General features: G+C 37.1%; 1 protein-coding gene and 1 long non-coding RNA gene across 7 annotated transcripts in view; one reads left to right on the top strand and one right to left on the bottom strand.

Annotated features, from left to right (window-relative positions):
* Positions 1 to 5,172, bottom strand: part of LOC309508140 — a 109,886-nt gene extending 104,714 nt beyond the window's left edge. Inside the window, exon 1 of the long non-coding RNA XR_014209413.1 lies at positions 4,701 to 5,172. This is a non-coding gene — a long non-coding RNA (uncharacterized lncRNA). The remainder of the gene's footprint in view (positions 1 to 4,700) is intronic.
* Positions 1 to 21,895, top strand: part of chd2 (chromodomain helicase DNA binding protein 2) — a 39,923-nt gene extending 18,028 nt beyond the window's left edge. For 4 of the 6 annotated variants that reach the window (XM_082182430.1, XM_082182429.1, XM_082182434.1 and 1 more), the window contains exons 12-42: positions 42 to 175; positions 281 to 506; positions 623 to 723; positions 1,620 to 1,661; positions 1,755 to 1,924; positions 2,053 to 2,177; positions 3,251 to 3,467; positions 3,552 to 3,641; positions 3,748 to 3,938; positions 5,179 to 5,367; positions 5,578 to 5,740; positions 5,822 to 5,974; positions 8,076 to 8,147; positions 9,122 to 9,271; positions 9,389 to 9,537; positions 9,662 to 9,851; positions 10,965 to 11,135; positions 14,045 to 14,214; positions 14,299 to 14,340; positions 14,422 to 14,561; positions 14,652 to 14,790; positions 15,611 to 15,761; positions 15,852 to 15,974; positions 16,207 to 16,323; positions 16,444 to 16,581; positions 16,926 to 17,042; positions 17,159 to 17,337; positions 17,429 to 17,528; positions 17,614 to 17,794; positions 18,271 to 18,517; positions 19,999 to 21,895. In XM_082182430.1, coding sequence (XP_082038556.1) covers positions 42 to 175; positions 281 to 506; positions 623 to 723; positions 1,620 to 1,661; positions 1,755 to 1,924; positions 2,053 to 2,177; positions 3,251 to 3,467; positions 3,552 to 3,641; positions 3,748 to 3,938; positions 5,179 to 5,367; positions 5,578 to 5,740; positions 5,822 to 5,974; positions 8,076 to 8,147; positions 9,122 to 9,271; positions 9,389 to 9,537; positions 9,662 to 9,851; positions 10,965 to 11,135; positions 14,045 to 14,214; positions 14,299 to 14,340; positions 14,422 to 14,561; positions 14,652 to 14,790; positions 15,611 to 15,761; positions 15,852 to 15,974; positions 16,207 to 16,323; positions 16,444 to 16,581; positions 16,926 to 17,042; positions 17,159 to 17,337; positions 17,429 to 17,528; positions 17,614 to 17,794; positions 18,271 to 18,517; positions 19,999 to 20,299 — 4,678 coding nt within the window. In that variant the 3' untranslated portion in view covers positions 20,300 to 21,895. The remainder of the gene's footprint in view (positions 1 to 41; positions 176 to 280; positions 507 to 622; positions 724 to 1,619; positions 1,662 to 1,754; positions 1,925 to 2,052; positions 2,178 to 3,250; positions 3,468 to 3,551; positions 3,642 to 3,747; positions 3,939 to 5,178; positions 5,368 to 5,577; positions 5,741 to 5,821; positions 5,975 to 8,075; positions 8,148 to 9,121; positions 9,272 to 9,388; positions 9,538 to 9,661; positions 9,852 to 10,964; positions 11,136 to 14,044; positions 14,215 to 14,298; positions 14,341 to 14,421; positions 14,562 to 14,651; positions 14,791 to 15,610; positions 15,762 to 15,851; positions 15,975 to 16,206; positions 16,324 to 16,443; positions 16,582 to 16,925; positions 17,043 to 17,158; positions 17,338 to 17,428; positions 17,529 to 17,613; positions 17,795 to 18,270; positions 18,518 to 19,998) is intronic. The other 2 variants (XM_082182432.1, XM_082182431.1) reach the window with 1 other exon arrangement.
* The last annotated feature ends 847 nt before the right edge of the window (positions 21,896 to 22,742 follow it).

The following is a 22,742-nucleotide window of genomic DNA, read 5'->3' as shown; positions in this document are numbered from 1 at the left end:
TGGCCTTTAGTCAAATAGTAACGATGAAGCATATGTCGCAGTTACAAGGAGGACCAGAATGATTTCGAGACGGACTCTGATGACCTTATCGAAATGGAAGGAGCCGAGGAGCAGCAGGATGACGACAGTGAGACCATCGAGAAGGTCGTTGAAACCAGGATAGGCAAGAAAGGAGGTAAAGACCTTAGGTTTTTCTCTTCGTACTTAATATTCAGTGATACACACAGCAGTTGTGCTTATTTATTAAAGCCCTTTATTCTCTTCTCATCCTCGGTAACAGCTACTGGAGCTTCCACAACCCTCTATGCTATTGAGGAAAATGGGGACCCTGGAGCAGACTTTGACCCTGAGAAAGAGGAAGGGGAAACTCAGTTCCTCATCAAGTGGAAAGGCTGGTCCTACATCCACAACACCTGGGAGAGCGTGGACTCCCTCACTCAGCAGAAAGTCAAAGGGATCAAGAAGCTGGAAAACTTCAAGAAGAAAAACGATGAGCTTAACGCTTGGTTAGTTCTCACACAAATGACATATTTCCATTTTTATATCATCTATAGAAGAAACTGGCATTTTTACAGACCTGAATCTTGACAGCAAATGTGTAAATTACAATTACGTTTTTTAGGTTGAGGAAAGCATCACTGGAAGATTTAGAATATTACAATTGCCAGCAAGAACTAACCAATGACCTGAGCAAGCAATTCCAGATATTAGAGAGAGTGATTGGTAAGTTCTGACTTGGTCAACATGAAATCAAAATGGACAATTCTATGGAATATTGCAGTGTTTATGATTAATAATTTATCTATGCACATCTGATCATTATTATTTTTAAATTCATGTGCCCTCATAATCATTAATAAAAAGAACTTCCCCTTCCTCTTGCAACAACATTTCTTCTCTGATGACGTGTTTACTGGTGTGAGGGCTGTCAATCACATGAAATCACAGCAATAATAAACCACCATTCAATCAATTCCCAATGGACACAATCAAGTCCTGTCCTATATTTTTTCCTCTTCGAGAAGCTGTTTCACTCGGATATGTCACAATAGGGAAGAATTTTTTTTGTCAATGCCGACTTTAATGAGACAAGTCTCTGATTCTCACCATGGATGCATTTATTTGATCAAAAATGCAGTAAAAACAGTAGTTATGGAATGTTATTAACATTTAAAATAACGTTTTTCTTTTTAATACATTTTAAAATGTAATTTATTCCCGTGATCAAAGCTGAATTTTCAGCATCATTACTCCAGTCTTCAGTGTCACATGATTCTTCAGAAATCATTCTAATATATGCTGATTTGTTGCTCAAGAAACATTATTATTAATGCTTAATTAGATGTTCTTCTTAATAATTTTTTTTTTGTGGAAACCATTTTTAATTTTTTTTTTTTTAGGATTCTTTGATTCATTTTCAAGAATAGAAAAAAATAAAATAAAAATCTGTAACATTGTAAATTTATTTACTGTCGCGTTTGATCATTTTAATGTATCTTTGCTGAGTGAAAGTATTAATTACTTTTAAAAACAAATCTGACCCCAAACTTTTGACTGATAGTGGTTGCTTTTTGCCTATTATGATCCGTTACTAATCTTCCTTTTCTCTTATTAATCAGCAACAAGAGCAGGGAAATCACAAGCACATTCAGATTTACCCTGTAAGTTCACTGCTTTTGTGTGCACTATTTCTTATTTACCTGGCCAAAAGGAGATGTTTACTACTCAAATAATTTTCTGATATGTTGCAACAGCCCATAAAACCTCTTCCACTGAGCCAGAGTACCTGTGTAAGTGGATGGGGCTGCCGTATGCAGAGTGCACATGGGAGGATGGTGCGCTAATCAGAAAGAAATTTGAGGTCTGCGTTGAAAGTTTCCTACACAGAAATGCTTGCAAGACAATCCCTTCCAAAGACTGCAAGGTGAGAATGAGAGTGTGTACTAATGGAGCTTTGTTTTTTTCTTATTTTCTTATCATTGTTATGTTTTGGAAAAAGGCTATTTGTTATAGTTATGTGAACCCTGTCGTCTTTTTCTGCCCAAATGGAAGGTGTTGAAACAGAGGCCAAGATTTCTGCCCTTGAAGAAGCAGCCTTCTTACATTGGAGATGAGAACCTTGAACTCAGAGATTACCAGTTAGATGGAGTGAACTGGCTGGCCCACTCCTGGTGCAGGTATGTAACATACAAGTGGAGTTTTTAGACAGAATTTAATACTTTGCATTAGGGATGTCAAAGTACAGGTAGTGGCATTACATTTGTGTCACGATGATGTTTCTGTGCATCAGGCTTTGAAGTATAAATCAGTGGTTCTTAAATGGTTTGGCCATGTTTTCCCATGCTCATTAAGCCGTGATCCAAATGCTTAGGAATTTGAACCAAGCTAAATTATTTCTGAAAAATGCTTGACGGACACAAGTACCATCCCACTTAACACACACATAAATTATAAGAATATCACTAACACTGATGAATACCAGTATAAAGCCCTATTCAGACGGGACAGTTTTTTGTTGTTGTTTCTTTGACTACACACTCCGTGACTCACTCAGTTTAATAAATTAATCCTAATAAATGCAGTGTTTTATTAATTATTAATTAAACAACAGTGTTGACAAGAAGTGATTTTTTGTTCCTTTTTTATGACTGTTTACTCCTTGAAATAACAAGTAATATTAACACAATGTAGAAATACTTGAGGACAACCCTAATGTTGTTGTTTTAATTGAATTAAAATGTAATTGGTTAATATTATTTAATTGTATTAATTGTTGAAAAGAGAATAATCGTTACAACCCTAATGGTTATCACTGTTATTTTTAGTACTATTGACATATTTATAATTTAGATATTAGTATACAATAATTTATATATTTATACTATTATAGTGCTTATTTTGTGTTAGCTTTTATTTTTTATATTTTCTGTTTTACAAATTTTTTTTGTCATTTTATTTATTATTTATTTATTTCTAAATGTTTCCCTTTAGCTTCATTTATTTTTAGTTCAGTTTGAGTAATTATAGTACTTCAACTTTCAGTTAGTTACAACATTTCCAAATTGTTAAACTTTTTCATCTAATATTTCTATTATATTTTATTTCAGCTTTATATATAATTCAAGTTTTAGTTTAAAATAACAACAGTGGCTATTATCATGCTTTCATATTAGTTTGTGATCATTTAAGAATAGTTGATTCCTTCTACATTTATGTTCTCTTCATCTCTGGTTTCTGTTATGTTCTATAGGTGTAACAGTGTTATCTTGGCTGATGAAATGGGCCTGGGAAAGACCATTCAGACGATCTCCTTCCTGTCCTACCTTTTTCATCAGCACCAGCTTTATGGTCCCTTCATCGTGGTGGTGCCCCTGTCAACCCTTACCTCCTGGCAGAGGGAGTTTGAGACTTGGGCCCCGGATATGAACGTAGTGGTGTACCTAGGAGACGTCATAAGTAGAAAGACGGTAAGCTAGTACACATGCTGAGACAATCCAAATGCACAAAAAAAACAAAACTATTTTGAGGTATAACGCTGTGTTTTTGACCAGATCCGGGACTACGAATGGATCCACCAGCAGACAAAAAGGATCAAGTTCAATGCACTTTTGACCACATATGAAATTCTACTGAAGGACAAGGTAAAGGAATCTTTGATTTAATCTTTTGAACCGACTCTGTCTCATGGAAATGAGTTGTTCTTCATTATTTGCACATTATTTAGTCAAGGCTTGTCTGTGTGTGCAGGGAGTGCTGGGGAATATAAACTGGGCTTTCCTCGGAGTTGATGAAGCTCACCGGCTTAAGAATGACGACTCGCTGCTATATAAAACTCTGATCGACTTTCGATCCAATCACAGGCTGCTCATTACTGGGACCCCTCTGCAGAACTCACTCAAAGAGCTTTGGTCCCTTCTGCACTTTCTTATGCCTGACAAGTAGGTACTCGCAGTCAGGGTTTGAAAATACAAGTTCATATTTGCCATTTGGAGTCCACCAGAAAGAATGATAGAATATATATATCTATATATATCATTTTTTATGGCCATCAAAAAGTTTAAATGTTAATATATTTGTCTTTTAACCTTGCTTTAGAATGATAACCTTGCTTTAGAATGATATTTATTGTGAAAGCACTGTACAAATAAATTTGTATACTTTGTTTAGATATTAGGGTAGAAAAAATAACATAAATATTTACTAAAAATACACTGCTGTACTGAAAAATATATATTTTTTATGGCCATCAAAATGTTCAAATGTTAATTACATTTTTTTTAAATAAATATATTTGTCTTTTTTAACTTATTGCTTTAGAATGATATTTATTGTGAAAGCGCTGTACAAATAAATTTGAATTTGAATACGTTTCTGTTTACTTTTAGACATGTAAAATTGATATTGGGTTGAAAAAAAACTAACATAAACATAAAATATTTTCAGATAAACACTACTTTTTAAAAATTTGGTGACTTTGTTTTTGCAAGGATGCATTTAATTAATCAAAAGTGACAATTAAGACAATATTACAAAAGTAATTTCGTGTGACATTTCAAATAAATGCGGTTCTTTTGAACTTTGTTCATAAAAGAAGGGGGGAAAATGTATGGCAGTTTCCACAAAATATTAAGCAGCACAAATGTTTTCAACATTGATATAATTATAAACATTGACATTGCTTTGACTGTGACATTGAAGACTGATTCAATGCTGAAAATGTTGAGGGATAAATTGCATTTTATATTATATTAAAATAGAAACTGGTGATTTTTAAATCATTCTGTAATCATATTTCAGAATATTACTCTTTTTACTATATTTATGATCAAAGAAATGTAGCCTTAGTGAGCATAAGAGACTTCTTTAAAAAAAAACATGAAAAATCATACTGAACCAAAACCTTTGAATCGTAGTATTCTCAGAGTATTTTCAGATATATAAAATGTTTAACTATTCTTTTGGCTTATGTACAATAACAATATAAAAGCCAATTATTCAATTTAAGAAGCAACATGTGGTCTTTTTAATATTATGCGTAGTATTTTCTCACACAGTATAAATTGGTTATTAAATATGAGCTTATTTAGCTGTCTTTATATTTGAGGAAGGGGGTAATAATATTTAGGGGTCCTTGGCATCAACTTTAAAACCCCTGTTTTTGACTTTGCCTCCCTTTAGGTTTGAGTCCTGGGAGGATTTTGAGGATGAGCATGGTAAAGGCAGGGATAATGGTTATCAGAGCCTACATAAAGTTCTGGAACCTTTCCTACTGCGTCGTGTCAAGAAAGACGTGGAGAAATCCTTGCCGGCTAAAGTGGAGCAAATCCTCAGAGTCGACATGTCTGCCCAGCAAAAACAGTTCTACAAGTGAGCGCTCCAATTCAATTTCATGCCTCTTTCCAAGGCTGTGCGCTTTGGGACGGTAACATAGCTCTCTAAATCAAGTAACTCTTTGATTGAGCCAAATGTTGGTTCCAGACTCTAAGACTGCAGTTGGAATGCAAGTGTTTAGAGAACGTCTGCTCATCTCATCATTGTTCATTTGTAGTCTTAATGTAATGTTTGACTTTTTTTTAGATGGATACTAACAAGAAACTTCAAAGCCTTGTCCAAAGGCAACAGAGGCAGCTCTTCTGGCTTTCTCAACATCGTCATGGAGTTGAAGAAGTGTTGCAATCATGGTTTCCTCATCAAACAACCAGAGGATGGTGAGAATGATAAAGTACAAGAGCACCTACAGGTATGACTGTCCTAGATTGGAATTCAATGGGTTTGTTCATAGGAGAATGTCATTTTCAGGATGTTTTTGATGTTTGTTCAGTCCTTGGTGCGTGGCAGCGGGAAACTGGTTCTCCTGGACAAGCTTCTCACACGACTGAGGGAGAGAGGCAACCGCGTGCTCATCTTCTCTCAGATGGTCCGCATGTTGGACATCCTTGCTGATTACCTGGCTATGAAACGATATCCGTTCCAGGTATGAACCGAATAATACCGAAAAGGGTTAAATTGTTTATCTGTTACAGCTTCAAAGTAAAGACGTGGACCCTTATTAGAAGGATGTTTACTAGGCAAGTGTAATCGACTAGTAAAAACACTATTTAAGCTGTTCGCAAATTGGCCAAAATGAATCTGCACCTAAATGTTGCTCTGATTGCGAATAGGTGCCATTGAGGTGATCACAGACCATTTTGGTTTCAAACCATTTTCAGTGGTTTCAAATTTCACATGCGTATTGTGTGTTTCATTTTACTTTTACTTTTCAAGAAATTGATAACAATATTTTCTGGAATATAAGATTTTTTTTTATCATCTAAAATGGACTGTGACTTGTATTCCGAAGAGGCTTATGCAATTAACATCAAGCAAGCAACACAAGCATACACATTTGAATTGCCACTATAATTTTTTTAATAGGGCTGGGCGAAAAAAATCTATTCACCTAGCTATCGCAATAAAAAAAAAAATTTTTTTTTTTTTTTACGAATCTAAAATCGATTTTATTTCAGAATCATTATTAATTCAAATTCAATTGCTTTATTTTTGTCCTTGCTTATAGATGAGGTTGACAGAAGGTAGCCACTTTCGTTCCAACAGAGGATGAAATGTCGTTATCTATGAGTGACGTAATATCCCAAGTGGACGCGCGGCAGAGACGTGAGACTGAAAGCACTGAAAAGCCCTCGCGCTACTCATTTGCTGAGAGAGAGATAAGATAATAGAGCTGCACGATTCATCTTTAAAAGACTTTAATCTTGATTCAGACACCCACGCGATCTTTCAATTCATCTGTCTATTAAACTTTGACCAAATCATATCGCAACATTCAAAGCTGTGTTGGTGCTGCCGCTGACCCCGGAGAGAGTTGTTATGAAACAGCTTCACAAACAGTCTTTTTAACCTCATAGTATCATTATTTCTTTGATGCAATAGTTAAAATTATCATAGAAGTACTTGGATAAAAGTTTAAAGTTCAAATATGAACACTGATGTCTACGATAGCGATCAAAATCAGCTTTTGATAGAAACTTGGTGCTTAATATAACGCATTTATCAATTACATTGTTTCGCCACTAGGTGGCGACAAATGACTGTTAAAAAATGTATTTATTGAATCATTTATTCAAGAGAATGTAGTATGATGCTTCTGAAATAAAAGTCAGAATGTGATGATTTGTTTTTGTAAATATGACTCATCTTATACATCATGTACTGTCTGTATAAGTGTATGATTTAACTTTTCTCGATGGATATTGCAATATCGAATCGCAATTCATAAAAAAATCGCAATACATATCGTATCGGCACCCAAGTATCGTGATAGTATCGACTCGGGAGATAGGTGTATTGTCCCAGCCCTATAATTTATGTTGGTTTTATACTTTTATTTGTCATTCCTGGTCTGTCGTCTTCAATTTAAAGGATTTGTTGTGGAGTGAGGGGAACCAAAATACATGTTTTTAGTGTTTATGCTTGTAAATATTTAGTTTTATTTTATAAGTATTTTACATTACATTATAAATAAAATGTGACTAATACACAGATTTGACTTATCTGTGTTTTTTTTCTCTCTCAACAATGTAATTTTGACCCAGTGCCACTTCTAGTCAGGTGTGACTTAGTTTGGGGGAAAATATGGTACATGTTTTTGTGTTACAGAGTACTCTTTACAAATTATACGAATACCCTTCCCCAGTGTCCTTGTTCAGATGAGAATTTGCAGTTTTTCATTAGTTTTTTGTAATCTCTGTGAAGACTGGAGACATTCAGAGGTGTAGTGTGTATAGCTCTGGTGACTTTGGGAATCATGTGTCAGGATTGCACTATGTTTGCTCCGACAGCAAGTTCCCCGAGCCTATTTTTATCCCCCAGTTATTTTTTGATCGGTGCAGCTTTGAGCATTAGCACAGCTTGCACCTCAATGTTGTTTTGGTCTGGCAAATGTGTCGTCATAATTTTGTGGAGACTTAGGGGGTTTTCGGATTTTATGGGAGCTTATCTAGCTGAGATGCCTAAGTTTGGTCAAAGTGCCACGCTTGACATTCATTAACCGTATCTGTGTTTTCTCTAATGTTCAGCGTTTGGACGGATCCATCAAGGGAGAGATCCGAAAACAAGCACTGGACCACTTTAATGCAGAAGGCTCTGAGGTAAGAACCTAAAATGTGGCATGCGTGTTTGTTATGTTTGGGCAGAGCTTCACTGTCTGGAGACATTTGCTATGGTTGTGATGTTCCAGTCAGAGCTCACTTGACAAAGCACTTTTCTTGTTCTGGGAATGCTTGATCCATGGGAAATACAGGCCTTATGTAATTATCAGGAGATTGAAAATATAATCATAAAGGGTCAAAGCGACTGTCGGATTGGAACAGGAAAGACCATAAAATCAACAATACAATCATTCAATATAATATAAATGATATAATAAAATATAATGAATATAATAAAAATCATTTCATATAATATAAATAATAAACAGGTTCCATTAGACTGATTTATATCTCATATAAGATGTGAGTGATGCAATATAATGAAGTCATTTAAAGGTAAAATGTGTAACTTTTGCACCACAAGTGTCACAAAAATAACAAAGCAAAAATAATGATTTGCTAACCAGTAATGATTTTCTCTGATCACTTCCCCGGTCTGCTATTGGTCGGTCAAACAAATTAGATATTAGACGAGTTTTTGAGGAAATCAACCTACTATGTTTATTATATACTAAATATATCTAGATATAGTTAGCATATTGAAGCAACTTTGCAGATTTTCAACAAGCTTTGTATTTTTACAATGTAAATGTTAAAGAACGATGTTCTCTTTTTTCATGTTACCTGCACCTAGAGACAGTGTATATACCCTTTATTAGTCTACAAAAGACTTTTGACAGCTTGAAACTACTTGAAAACTAAAGATCGTTCTTTTGCATTTTTGTATCCCTGCTTATTGACAGTCGGATCAAGCACAGTGCATTATGGGTGTTGAAGTTTTTCCACATTTAGATGCCCATCTTGTCAGCAGTGAATTTCCCCTTTAACCTAGAATAGGAGGTATATATTATGTATTAATTAAAAAAGACAAGCATTTGGCACTTGCTCTCACTGCCCATCTGTGTCGTCTCCAGGACTTCTGTTTCCTGCTGTCCACCCGAGCTGGAGGGCTTGGGATTAACCTGGCCTCAGCCGACACAGTGGTTATCTTTGACTCGGACTGGAACCCACAGAATGATCTTCAAGCCCAGGCCAGAGCCCACAGGATTGGCCAGAAAAAGCAAGTAAGTAGAGCTCAAACCTTTGACCTAATGTGTAGCTTTACTTATTGTTAAATGAACTTAGACTCACAAGTAGCAGTACTTAGATTGCATTGAAATGTATTTGGTTTCTTTGCATAGGTGAATATCTATCGTCTGGTCACAAAAGGCACCGTGGAAGAAGACATTATTGAAAGAGCGAAAAAGAAGATGGTTCTAGACCATCTCGTCATTCAGAGAATGGACACAACTGGGCGAACCGTACTGGATAACAACTCGGCAAATTCAAAGTGAGATCCGCAAAAATTAAATATAATAAATCTAATTTCTCTGGTCAAAATGTTTTAAGCATTCATTGAAATGACTAAACATTTAACACATAATAATTAATACCTGTTTGTTGGCCATTTCCAGTTCAAACCCCTTCAATAAAGAAGAACTGACAGCAATCTTGAAGTTTGGAGCAGAGGATCTGTTCAAGGAACCTGAGGGAGAGGAATCAGAACCCCAGGAAATGGACATTGATGAGATCTTACGGCTTGCTGAAACCAGAGAGAGTGATCAGGGATCTAGTGCCACCGATGAGCTTCTGTCACAGTTTAAGGTACTCAGGAGTCTGTTAAATCTTTTAATGTTAACAGGGTTTCTGCGGGTTTTTAGAAAGTCTTAATTCGCCCTTTCGCCCACAAATCAAGGCCTTAAAGTGTAACTTCGCCAATGTCGGTTGTAAATGAACAATGTTTACTCATTCTCTGTTACATGGACTGAGAAATTCACATTTATTTGTCGTCAAAAGTTCGCCGGATGATGCAAAACCCATCATCCAGCTGACTTTTGACAGCTTTTGTGAAAACTACAGATTATACGTCTGCATTTTTTATACCCCTGCCCACGGACAGTCGGATCGACAGGGTTATTAACAGTACATTGTCATTGTTGGCCTAAAACACTGTGTTCGTATACACTGGATCCTTCACTGGAGTGGAAACCTTTACTCTTTGAATTCTTGCACCTGAGAACAATACAAGTTGACACCATTATGACTAAAAGTTTGCTAAGAGGTATTTCTACTATAGCAAGGCAGTATTTGACTATTGTTGTTATTGTCTGTGTTCTCTAGCCAGGTATCACTGATATAAAAAACTAAATAGCCTTTCTATAGTAGAGGCAGCCAAGATTTATTGAAAGCCCATTTTGTCAGTGGTGAAGAACCCCTTTAAGAAGTTCTTAAATCAGAGTAGGAAGTCTTAAATTCATAAAGTCATGTCATTACATGTTGCATGCCTAGTATCTTCCTCAGTATTTACACCTTTAAATCAAGATAGACTTACTTGAGATTCAAATGTAAAATGAAGACTTGGAAAAATGGAACAAAATGAGTCTGTCAATCTAAAGATATTTAGGGGTCCAAGCACCAAAGGTTTTATAGACCGTAGGGAAACACATTTTTCAAGTTGCCAGACATGATTAAAGATATTACTGTCCATTTAAAATGAAGATACAATTTTACATATATTATGATTGCATGGCTTACGACAGGAAACGATTTATTAAAAAAAAACTTATTTTTTTATCTAACAGTATAGAGGGATTGGTTTCTTTTGACAGTCAGTTGCCTCTTTTGACACCTGTGTGTGTTGCTCAAACAGTTAAGTTACATATTTTCTCCTGATCTTCAGCCCAGCATGAACTGTGTGTTTTTTTTCTTTTCTGGCAGGTGGCTAACTTTACCATGGATGAAAGCACACCAGATCTTGAGGAGAGGGCTGTGCGTGACTGGGATGATATAATTCCAGAGGATCAGCGGAAAAAGGTGGAGGAAGAACAGAAGCAGAAGGAGATGGAAGACATCTACATGCTGCCCAGAAGCAGAAGCTCCAACAAGAGGGTGAGGAGGTGCTTCTAGGTTACCTGAGCTGGTTATTGTCTATATTTTCATGCATTCTGTCTAGGGTTGTGCCAGCTCAAATTGGGTAATGTTGGTTGCACGCTGTGTAATCTGCTGCCATAGGAGCACTTCTGTAGGGAGAAATCACACATCAATTGTAGATGCTTGTATGGTCATGGCTCACATCATGTGAGAGGAATTACAAGCTGAGCCGAGCACCTCCCGAGCTCCCGATAATTTTTAAACGTTTAAATAAATTTGTGATTCGGCCTGAATTTGACCTGTGTATAGACTCTCCCTTATTCCTAAATCAGAAAACATACATACATAGGTACATCATACAGAACCACATCACGCTACTAGCAACTGTGCGCGCATACACTGACACACCAATAGAGGTGCAGGGATGATGTCAGAAACTAAAGACTAATTCGTCCCTGGCTTCTTTGAGATTTTCCTATGGGGTTTATCAATTTCTAAGTAAAAAAAGCCTGTGATAAACATAACTTGGCGATACTTTGACGTTTTGTTCTACAACATAAATTACACACACTCATACCGAAAACTTTTGAAAACTATACAGTTGTCGTCTCTGTGTAAACTACAAAAATGCGAATTTGTGAAAAGGTGACGTCATGCGCATGCGTAGTACATGTTCAGTCTATAGGCGTGCAGGTCTGCGTGAATGGGGATTGTTTTAAAGTTGTCATCTTTACGTGAAAAAACGTGAAGGATAAACGCATCCGTTTTTAGTACATCGTTGTCTTGTAAACGCACCCTCCGATACTGAAAACACTCTTTGTTTATTGCTGGTAATATGTCTCGTTGTTCCTCTTTATTATTTAGTATTTGCTTGTATGTTTTGAAACTATATTTGAAAATTCTTAACATACATACGTTTTAATTTTCAATTTGTAATTGTTAAAACGTAGCTACTTATAATTACATGAGTAATTAATTTTTATTTATTTTTTTACAAATAAGTGTAAGATTTAAAATCAGTAAACTAATTAATTAACAAGAAAAAAAATGTAGATCAAGATTTGATTTTCGTGAGGTGCCTAAAGATTAGGGCTGTCCCCGACTATGGATTTTCATAGTCGAATCAGAATCGTCATGTCTTGCCTATAGTCGACTAATAGTCGAATCATGTGTATGGGGGTGGGGCTGGGGGCGGGGCTTTAACGTTTCAAAGCCGCGATGTACAGAAAATCACAAAAAGATATAGAAGAAAATGTATAAAAACATTTTTGATCAATAAAACTAAGAAATAACATAAATAACTCCAGAAAGGCCACACTGCAGATTTGCATTTCAATCGGCTAAATTACCTGTGCGAGCAGGCCAGCCTACAGCACAACATCGATGCACCGAAAAAATAAACAATTAATTTACTAAATTAAATTAGAACAGAATATACCTTTCTAATAAATAAAAATACAAAACAAAATAAATCAGAATCAAGTCACAGGATGAGGAGCAAATTTGTGCAAAATGCCTAAAGTGCAGGGGAACATAATTCAAAACACAAGCCACAAATAGTTAGATTAGATAACCCTGACAGATTAATAAATAAAATAAAATAAAGAAATTATTAAAATAACGATAGTAGCCAGAATTTTCAACTTTGTCTTTTTAACTGCAGAAACAACAATAAATGCTAAACTGGAGTGGCAGTCTTTTTAGCTAAAAATGTTCACAGCATCCAAAAATAAAATTAGAACCGGCTGAAAAGTTTTGAAATCACTTGTACCTGATCGAGAGAACAAATCCAGTCTTTCACTCTGTCTGTCCGTTGGAGTCTTTTCAAATTGTGCGCGCGGATAAAATACATTCTAACGTGAAACCCAGTCTATGCGTGAAACAAGTTAACGTTGGCCGGCAGAAGTGCGATCATGGTTTTCCTGATGCTAAATCCAGCCTTGGAGAATATCCTTTCTGATGGTGTACATCCACACTTTAGATTGTCTTATCCCAGACATTGTTAAAGATTTAAATCCTTGCCGCGAAGACGCTCCTCTGTCGGTCACGGATTGAAAGTGAAACTTAAATCTGTCACGGGGTGTTTGGATTTATTCACGCACGTTAAAAAAGCTTCTTTCTTTGCACATTTTTATATAGGCCTACAGCATTATCATAATAGGCTGAATATTAACGTATTGACATAAAAGCTAGTTCTATGTGAAATCAGACATTGAGCGCCCTAATATAGCCAAAGTGGCTTGATCCTCGTTTCATAACACCTCTGCGAAGATTCGACCGTGAGATCGGTAGTCGAATCAGGCTCCTCCTATCGAAGCATCGAATCTTCGACTATTCGGGGTCACCCCTACTAAAGATGCAGAAATCCTTCAAAGGATTCTCAGTTCTATAAGCGTAGATGATACACTTATCAGCATGCATTTATACTTTACATATGTGTGTGTGAGTGCACATTTATGAACATTATAAATGTATGTACATAGCAGACAGTTGTGTGAAGTGCTCCCTGTGGCTTTTCCGTGCTTTCATCCTCTCCTGTGAGCCGGATCTGTAATGTCTTGCGCATACTGTAATGACTCATTAGATTTTATAGCCACACGCTGCATTCCCATGTGATGGCAGCACATGTTGAAGTATGCGGCGTCGTAGCTTTTGGAAATGAGTCATTAAGTTTTACAGCGCAGTGGACTCCCCGGCGATAAGGCCGTGCGTGTTTGCAGCCACATGCTCATTACTCTTGCTTTAATCCAGAGCAGAACAGAGGCGTCCACAAAAAAATTCATGTGAAACCACTATTTCAATATTCCTCACACTTTTTTGTTTTTCTATGCAGTTTTGTCAATCTCTGCGTGGAGAGGACAGATAAATACAGTCAGCATGGATACGTCATGGCACATTGTGTAAAAGCTGTATTATTATGTTTTTAGGCGCAGGCTAATGACAGCGACAGTGACGTGGGATCGAAACTGAAGCACAGATCCTCGGGTTCAGATAGTGAAACGGATGACAGCGAGGATGACAAACGACCGAAGCGGAGAGGCAGGCCGAGAGCTCGCAAAAACAATGTGGAGGGATTTACTGACGCAGAGATCCGCAGGTAATATAACAGAACATCCAATTACACATTTAAGTGAGTCTTCGCTGTAAACATTGCAATTACTTAATGGTCTATTTATTTTAGGTTCATTAAGGCATACAAGAAGTTTGGAGCTCCGCTTGAGAGGTAAGAAATGCACCGCTATGAGTAAAATATGTAGTCCATTTAGAAGCAGTACGGCTGAACTGGTTATGGTGTTTTCTACAGGTTGGAGGCGATTGCCCGTGACTCTGAGCTGGTGGATAAGTCCATCGCAGACCTGAAGCGACTGGGGGAACTGGTACACAACAGCTGTGTGACTGCAGTACAGGAGCATGAGGAGCACTTGAAAGAAAACCCTGTGGAAGGTGTGTGAATGTTACTATAGCAATGCTGAGTAAAAATGATGATTTAATTAGTTTTTTGCTCTTTTAATTGGTTTAATTTCTTTGTTGCAGCTAAAGGGCCAGGGAAAAGACGAGGCATCAACATAAAGATCTCTGGAGTTCAGGTCAATGCGAAGTCCATTATCCAGCACGAAGAGGAGTTCGAACCGCTGCATAAATCTGTGCCTCCAAATCCTGCTGAAAGGAGCAAGTGAGTCCAAATTAGATTTTTTTATTTTATTTATAATATAGTGCATCGTTACAGAGTGCAGTGTGTCTAACCTTTGCAAACACTCTGTAGGTGGAGATTTAATCAAGCCACTTTATTTGATTCGATGAGTTTATTGGGGAACTCAGTTTCATTGTCCGAAGAAATATCCATTCCAGGGTTGTGTGCCATTCAAAATTGATTTGAGAATGCCTTTTACATAAGTTCAATTGAGGCTATTGAATTGAGGTAGCAAAGAGAATCTAGAATAATTTTGTTTTCAGTATTATAATTATCTGCCTCATTGACTCGTGTAAAATGCATACAACATATGGGATCATTTCAGGAACATTAGATGATATTTATTTTGTTTGAATTACCACCACTTTATTTTACAGAATTATCAAAGTTACTAAAAATATTATTTAATCAAAAGATTTTGTATCCATTGTCTTTAAAGTTATATTTGTCTGCTAGAATGTATAAAAATAAAGTTGTCTGAACACAATGTGGTATATTTTGAAATTATTAAAAATTATTTTGGAAAAAATATATATTTCTAAACAGTTGAGAAAAATAGCCATAATTAGTCGAAATTAACTAATGATAACGTATGGCAATGTATGGACTAATGGAATTCCTCTGTGTGACTAGATTTTATTTTGCAAATGAAAATTTTTTTTTGGTGCATGGCCAATTCAATTCTAATCCCAGCTAATGAAGGTTTTGATTCAGATTTTTTTCTAAACCCTGATCCATTCCTAAAGAATGAATAGGATGCAACCGAATAGAGTGAGTAACGTGTTCTTTCTTTGTTGGCCAGATTTCAGCTGACCTGTCGGGTGAAGACTCCGCACTTTGACGTAGACTGGGATATTAATGATGACACACAGCTTTTATTGGGCATCTATGAGCATGGCTACGGCAACTGGGACCTGATCAAGACCGACCCTGATCTCAAACTTTCTGAGAAGGTACATTGAGCCAAATTATTGCTTCCTCACAGTTAAAATACTGACAATAACCTAACCTGACCTCAAATGCCTTCTTGTCTTTATTTGTAGATTCTCCTAGATGACCCTGATAAGAAGCCTCAGGGAAAGCAGTTGCAGATGCGAGGAGACTACTTGCTTAAGATGCTGAAGAAAGAGCAGGAAAGCCAAGATGCTGTTAAAGCAGGAGATGAGGTGGAGATCATGGGCCTCTAGGCCATTTTAAACTACTATATTTGCAAATGCATACCACATTTGTTGGACATGTGGGTTTTTAGTCTTAGGGTTGGGGTAAGAGTTAGATTACTAGATTACTAACTTTTTTGGCCATGTGGCAGTGCAAATGAAATTTCTTATCATGTACAGTTCAGTTTCATTCAGTATGTTTTATGACATTTTTCATTCTTTGTATCTTCCCACTTCCCAGATCAAAACCAAAAAGAGGAAACCTCGAAAGAAGAACAAGGTCCCTAACAATGATCTGGTCAATGAAAATGCCTCTCCTCGTCTCTCCGACAACCCTTCAGAGGAGGGAGAGGTGAAGGTTAGTTACTTTTAATGCATCTTATCACCTATATAACAAACTCTACTTGTTAATATAGGGATGTATAGGCCACAGCACTAACCAGTTAGGCGGCCTTTTTTAAATTCTCTGATTTTCCAGGACGATGGAGCTGAAAAATCACCCACAAAGAAGAAACAGAAAAAGGATAACAAAGAGAACAAAGAAAAAACAGGAACTACTAAAAAAGAAAAGGAGGCGGACAAAGACAAAAAGCGTTTCAAGTCCAAAAAAGAGAAGGTACTTTATATGTTGGCAGTCTGGGGTGTTACGTTTCACCATGAGAAAGTTTCCTTTAGAAGCCTGGACTTAGGTATGATGTTTCACTGGCGTCCTGTGCACAGTGGTTGTTAGTTTCTTAGACAACAAGTTGACTCAAACTTAGATTTAAATTATACTGGTATTAGAATGAAATTCTCTGTATTATAAATATACTTTTTTCAGGTTACGTCTTTCTTTTTTGAGTTCACTTAGTTTTTTTATATATTTATCCAGGTTTGGTCAGACTAAATCTGTACATAATATATTAAAGTTATATCTTGTATGAATATGTCTCTCATCTGCTCAACTTCTCCCTTTTTTAGGCCAAACCAGGAGGAAAAGGAAAGAAAGCTCAGGGCCCCGTGCACATTACTGCAGGAAGTGATCCTGTACCAATTGGAGAGGAAGATGATGAGCTGGACCAGGAAACATTTAGCATTGTGAGTGTTAAAATGTCATTCATTCCTTTACCAGGCATATGATCCCTGATGGGAATATATGAAGTACTTGCAATGTCCCGAGTAGAAAATTGATTAGTGGTGTAATGTGTGTGCAGTGCAAAGAGCGGATGAGGCCGGTAAAGAAGGCTCTGAAGCAGTTGGATAAGCCAGACGAGGGGCTGTCGGTGCAGGAGCAGTTACAGCACACTCGTACATGTCTGCTGAAGATCGGAGACCGCATCACAGAGTGCCTTAAAACGTACAATGACCCTGAGCACGTCAAGATCTGGCGCAGGTATCTCAAAATGCACTTTATACATCCAATTCCAGGAGTTCCAGTTATATTTAAATGTCATATTCAAACTCACTTTTGTTTAATTTTTCAGAAACCTCTGGATTTTTGTGTCCAAATTTACTGAGTTTGGTGCCCGGAAACTGCACAAGCTGTATAAGATGGCTCAGAAGAAGCGCTCGCAGGAGGAAGAGGTAAGCACATCTTAAATCCACAGTTCTCAATGACTTTCTTCTCCTCATGTACCACTTGCTCACCTGCTCCTCGTATTTCACACAGAAAGAGCAAAAGAAGAAGGATGATCCTTCCAGGAAAAAACCCTTCAGACCTGAACCGTCTGGATCTAGTCGAGACTCTACAGGTGCCCAGCCCTCAACCAAACCCCATCCTCCGCCTGGACCTCCCCCTCACCACAGAGATCAATACAACCATCCCAATAAAAGGCACTTTCCTAATGATGGTGAGAGATGCAACATCTGCTTGTTTGACGTCCGATGTTACAGTTCTTCAGGTCCAAACGCTCTATCAGATCTAAAAATCAAACAATAAATGTAGCAGGTTGTGCTGTAGTACTACTGGAAAATCATGTTCCTTTATCTCTATACCAAAATCTCAGTTGTCCACATAGTTATTCATCTTTTCTGATTCGTTAAAATATTTGTGTCTGGGATGCTGTGAGCACGGAGACTGTAGTGTACTTTGAATGTTTTTAAAATCTTAAATTTGTGCTGTATGTGAATAGCACTCATAAACGGCTTTTGAGATGGTATTCTTTCTTGAAACGGAGTAGAGGCCTTTACCCACAAACAGTATTTGTTACAACATTAACTGTTTGATTAGCTACTAGTGGTTTTTGAACAGCCATAAATTACATCATTTATGATTCCTTTTGTCATTTTTATGATCTCATTTGGTACCTTGTGCATCTATTAACAGATAGGGGAGATTGGCAAAGAGACCGTAAATACAGCTACCCAGGTAACAGCAGTCAGCCCTGGCAAGGCGATCGCCATCACCCATATGAGAGTCACAGGTACAAGGACCACCACTATGGCGACCGTCGTCCTCATGGTGACTACCGCAGCTCAGGAGGTTACCGTAACAGCAGTTCCCCTCGCAAACGAGCCTATGACCAGTATGGCAACGATAGAGATCATCGGGGCCATCGAGACTATTATGACAGGTAAGCAAGGGGGGCTTTTTTATTAAAGCTACACAAACAAAATTTAAATCAGGAGCGAGTATATCATACATTTATTTTTACCTTAACTTAAAAGACTATGGTAAGCCTATAATAATTATTTATATTTAAGAGTTGTCGGGACCAATTTCCCAGCAAACTTCATACTTTCATCGTTCATCTGCAGTGTTGGGGCAAGTTTACTTTTAAAAGTAATGTGTTACAATATTGCGTTACTCCCTAAAAAGTAACTAATTGTGTTACTTGGTTACTTTATCGGAAAAAATGCATTGTTACTTTTTCTTACCTAGGCTAGGCTTGCTTGTTTGTTGAATAACAAAAAATGGTTATTTTTGGCAAATATAAAGGCCCTTTCACACCAAAAGTGAAATGAATAAGCCTCAGGCTGAAGGAAATGCAAAATCATGCCTGTACAGTAGAGGGCAAACAAACCTTTCAGCTGTGCTGCCTTTCTGGATTGCAGAAGAATAGGAGCAGGACAAGAAACCCTTTTACTTCAGCAATAAAAATGTAAAGTCATTTTTGCTTATTAGTATGGTTGAATTGGATCATCAAAGGTCAACAGCAAAGACATTTGTTAATAAAGTGAGGTTAAATACATAATATGTTAAATAATAAATACACTTTAACTATTGCAGGTTTGCATAATATTCTGAGTTTGCTTTAAACAGTTTTTTAAATTTAATTTTAAGCAATACTGAATCTTTTTGAGATGAGTAAATATATGTTTACATTTAGTCTAGAACTAAAATAACCATCATGTTTAGACACAACGCCTCTAAACTTACTCTAGATTTCTCTCAACATGGGGACAGGAGAGGTTTCAGTCAATAAATGGCAAAACAAAGTAACTTATTTGTTTTTATTTGAAAAAGTAAATCTGATTACCCCCCCGACACTGTTTGTGCATGGTTATGTCATATCCGTAAATAAAATAAAGATGCTCAGGAGTTTGCAAGCAAAAAGGGAAAGCGCCAATAGGCTACCCATAATAAAACACGGATCAACATAGTTTGCATAGCATCACGTTTGCTGTGCATTGAATAGGTTCACAAAACAGTGTTTATGTTGGTAACAATTGCTAAAATAGTTACTAATTTGGTCTATTGGTCTTGGCAAGTTATAGTTTCAACTGTTATCTGATATGAACAGCTATCATTATGATTTCAACAAGTCAAAACAAGCTACTTACTTCCTCACAAGATTATATTTTTTAGGCATCTGTCTTTTGCGGGGGTTTTGATGTTGTTAGTGACATTCACACTGATAAAGCGATCATCTGTAAACACACAGTGGTCTACCACAACTCACATAATGACCAAAACATTGTAACTGTAGCTATGCTTCAACCAAAGGCCAAAAGTTATATTTGTTAACGGCAACATGAAAAATGTCTGTTCTCATGTACAAAACTGTTTTGTTGCGTGTAGAGCTGTAGCATTAAAATGTATCTTTGTTTTCAGACATGCTGACCCTAAGAGGAGGCGTTCGGATGAGTACCGCTCCCCGAACTACCACCAAGGGGGAGGAGGGCATCCACAGGACTTCAGAAGGATGCCTGACCACAGGAGCCCCCCTGGAAACCATGGCCCCATGGGGCCTGATCACTACCGCCCCTTCCACCCGGACAAACCCCCACCCCTGATAGACCCCCGTTCCCCTCAGGCTCAGAAATCCCCCCTCGAGCCGATCTCGCCTGCTTTGGAAAGAACTGCCGAGCAGAAACCTGTGACGGACTTTAACTGGAACAACAGGAAGACGTGAAGTGAACATGAAGTGCAGAGATGGTCTGTACTGCCAAAGGAAGTGGCAGAAAGGCCACCCAGGCAATAAATGGAGGAGACGTAACCAGCCACCACCAAACTCCTCTTTATCGCCACTGTGTCCTCCGCTCTCTTCTAGGTTTCATGACAAGGTTAAGTCTGCCATTTTGGACTGAGGAGAAAGAACAAGGCATGGTTAGTCCTGTGGACTACGCTGTTGAAGTATGCCTGAGTTAGAAAGTGCCTCGTGTATTTGGTCTTTGTTGAGAGCCATTAGCAGAAAGGGACTATCCCCAAAGCAAACTTTACTTTGATGTTCATGTCTTTTTGTTTTTGTTATTTTGGTTTGTGCAAAAAAGGATTATTACATGAAAGTAGCCTTTGTGGGAGGAGAAAAAAGGAATCATTTTAATTGCACCTTCAGATGTTGATTCATTGTTCTGTTGAGCTATTCGGTTTGGTTTTGCTCTCTACAATACAGACCCCTGTGATTGTACGTCATTTTGAGGGGGAATTACATGTGCGTTTTTGTCTTTTGATATTTGTTATAATCATGTAGGAGTATTTGTGATGAGCAACAACTGCAACAATTATTCAAATTGTTTTTCTCAAAATGATTGAATCAGCTAAATGTGTTTTCGCTATCGCAGACCCGCCATTTGTTAATATTGTAATGCTTAGATGCTCTGTTGGAGGATAGTAGCCTTGTTTAAAAAAAGAAAGAAGAACATAAGGCTGAACAGTATTCAGGGTCTATGTAGACCTTGTCAGAACACTAGATAATCATAACACGTAAGCTATCTTTGTCTTTATTTTCTTACGACTGTAACACTTGGCGCCACTCAAGTCCACTTTATGGTCAGTGCTTGTACTGTTGCAACTTTTTATTGCACTAAAAGAACAGTACTTGCTTGTTTTTGACTATGTAGTAATGGTAGACAATTACCTGAATTTGATTTTCATGTTTTGTTGAGTTTTCTCAGTATGAGTGTGCTGAAACACTGATACCGTTGACCTTTAAGTGGAAATGTGAGTACTGTATGAATGGACAGATGCGTGTTTAGGGAGTGGGCAGGTGTCAAAAGCTATTTTTGGTGAACCAGATTTTGTGCCAAAACTGACTGACTGACTGGCATGCTGGTAAATACCATTCATTGTTTATTTGATGTGTTTCTCCATCTGTGCCTTATTCTTGTGTAGATTCAAACACCGGATTGATATAAGGAAGACTAGCAGTACTGTGCAGTATTATGCTATGTACAATTTCAAAACATTTGCCAGGATGGAATTTTAACTAGATGCATGTCAAGCCAGCTCTGGTGAGTGGGGAACAATGTGTTGTGCTCTATTCCTAAAGATCATGGTAGCAGGACTAGGAGAACAAGCTGGTGAAATGTGGACATGTTTGCTATGAAATACTTGAGATGTGTTAAATCTGTCCCACCCAAGCTCCTGCTCACACTCCACAGACATGTTAAGCTTTGAAACAAGCCAATTTAAAGTAATTTATATTTGTGAAAAGCCACTGTTCAGATTAATTGTACTGTACATATGTTTATAGACCTATATGTATTAAACTTTCCTACATCATGGACAATCTTTGCTTTTGTTCTGCTTCAGATAAAATTAGTTTGATGAAACCTACAATGCAGTCTTAACAACATTGTTTTTTAAATGTGATTTAGGACAATCTCCTAAATGGTAAAAGTAAATAAATTATTTTTTTTAAAAATGACGTTTTTGCCTAATAAAGTCAAGTCACCTTTATTTTGCACTTTTTACAATACAGATTGATTCAAAGCAGCTTATAACAGGAAAATGAATAAATGATGCAACAAAGTTTGTCTCGGGATGTTGAGATGAGTTCAGTGATGGTTAATTTCTGTTGTTTTAAAGTTATTCATTTAGTTAATTTATCTAAACAGCCGCGCTGGAGAATACAGTGATGTCATCGTCCAGCTCTCATATAATGGTGTTAATATTAAGAGAATAGTCTCATCTGTTCGCGCGCTTCACTCATGAATGGATAGCTACTCAGAGGAATGGCGGGGATTACTGAGGTGAGAGACATACTTCACTACATAGTCAATATTTTGTCGTTTTTCAGCACTTTTTAAAATCAAAATTACATTTTCCAACCGTTAAATCGAAAAAATGAAAAAAGGTCCCTCGTATCTACACGAATCACGTGTTTTAGAATCATATTGGTCGAATTAGTTATGAAACCTGTAACTTAACCTTTGAGTCTTTCTGCTCAGTATTTGTTTAAGCTAATTATGCAGTTTCATATCGCTTAAACACGGTAAAGTAATGAATTATCCTTTGTAGATACGATTTATCATCATCGTTGTAGTCTCAAATGTTTCAGCATTTACCCATTATACCATCAGGTGGCAGTCTTAGTCCAACATACTTGGACTAAAGAACTAATGCTGTGCTGTGGT

Source organism: Leuciscus leuciscus (assembly GCF_965113295.1).
Source record: "Leuciscus leuciscus genome assembly, chromosome: 10".
NCBI lineage: Eukaryota > Metazoa > Chordata > Actinopteri > Cypriniformes > Leuciscidae > Leuciscus > Leuciscus leuciscus.
Note: the sequence above shows the minus strand (reverse complement) of the source record. Positions and strands in the feature narration are given on the sequence as shown.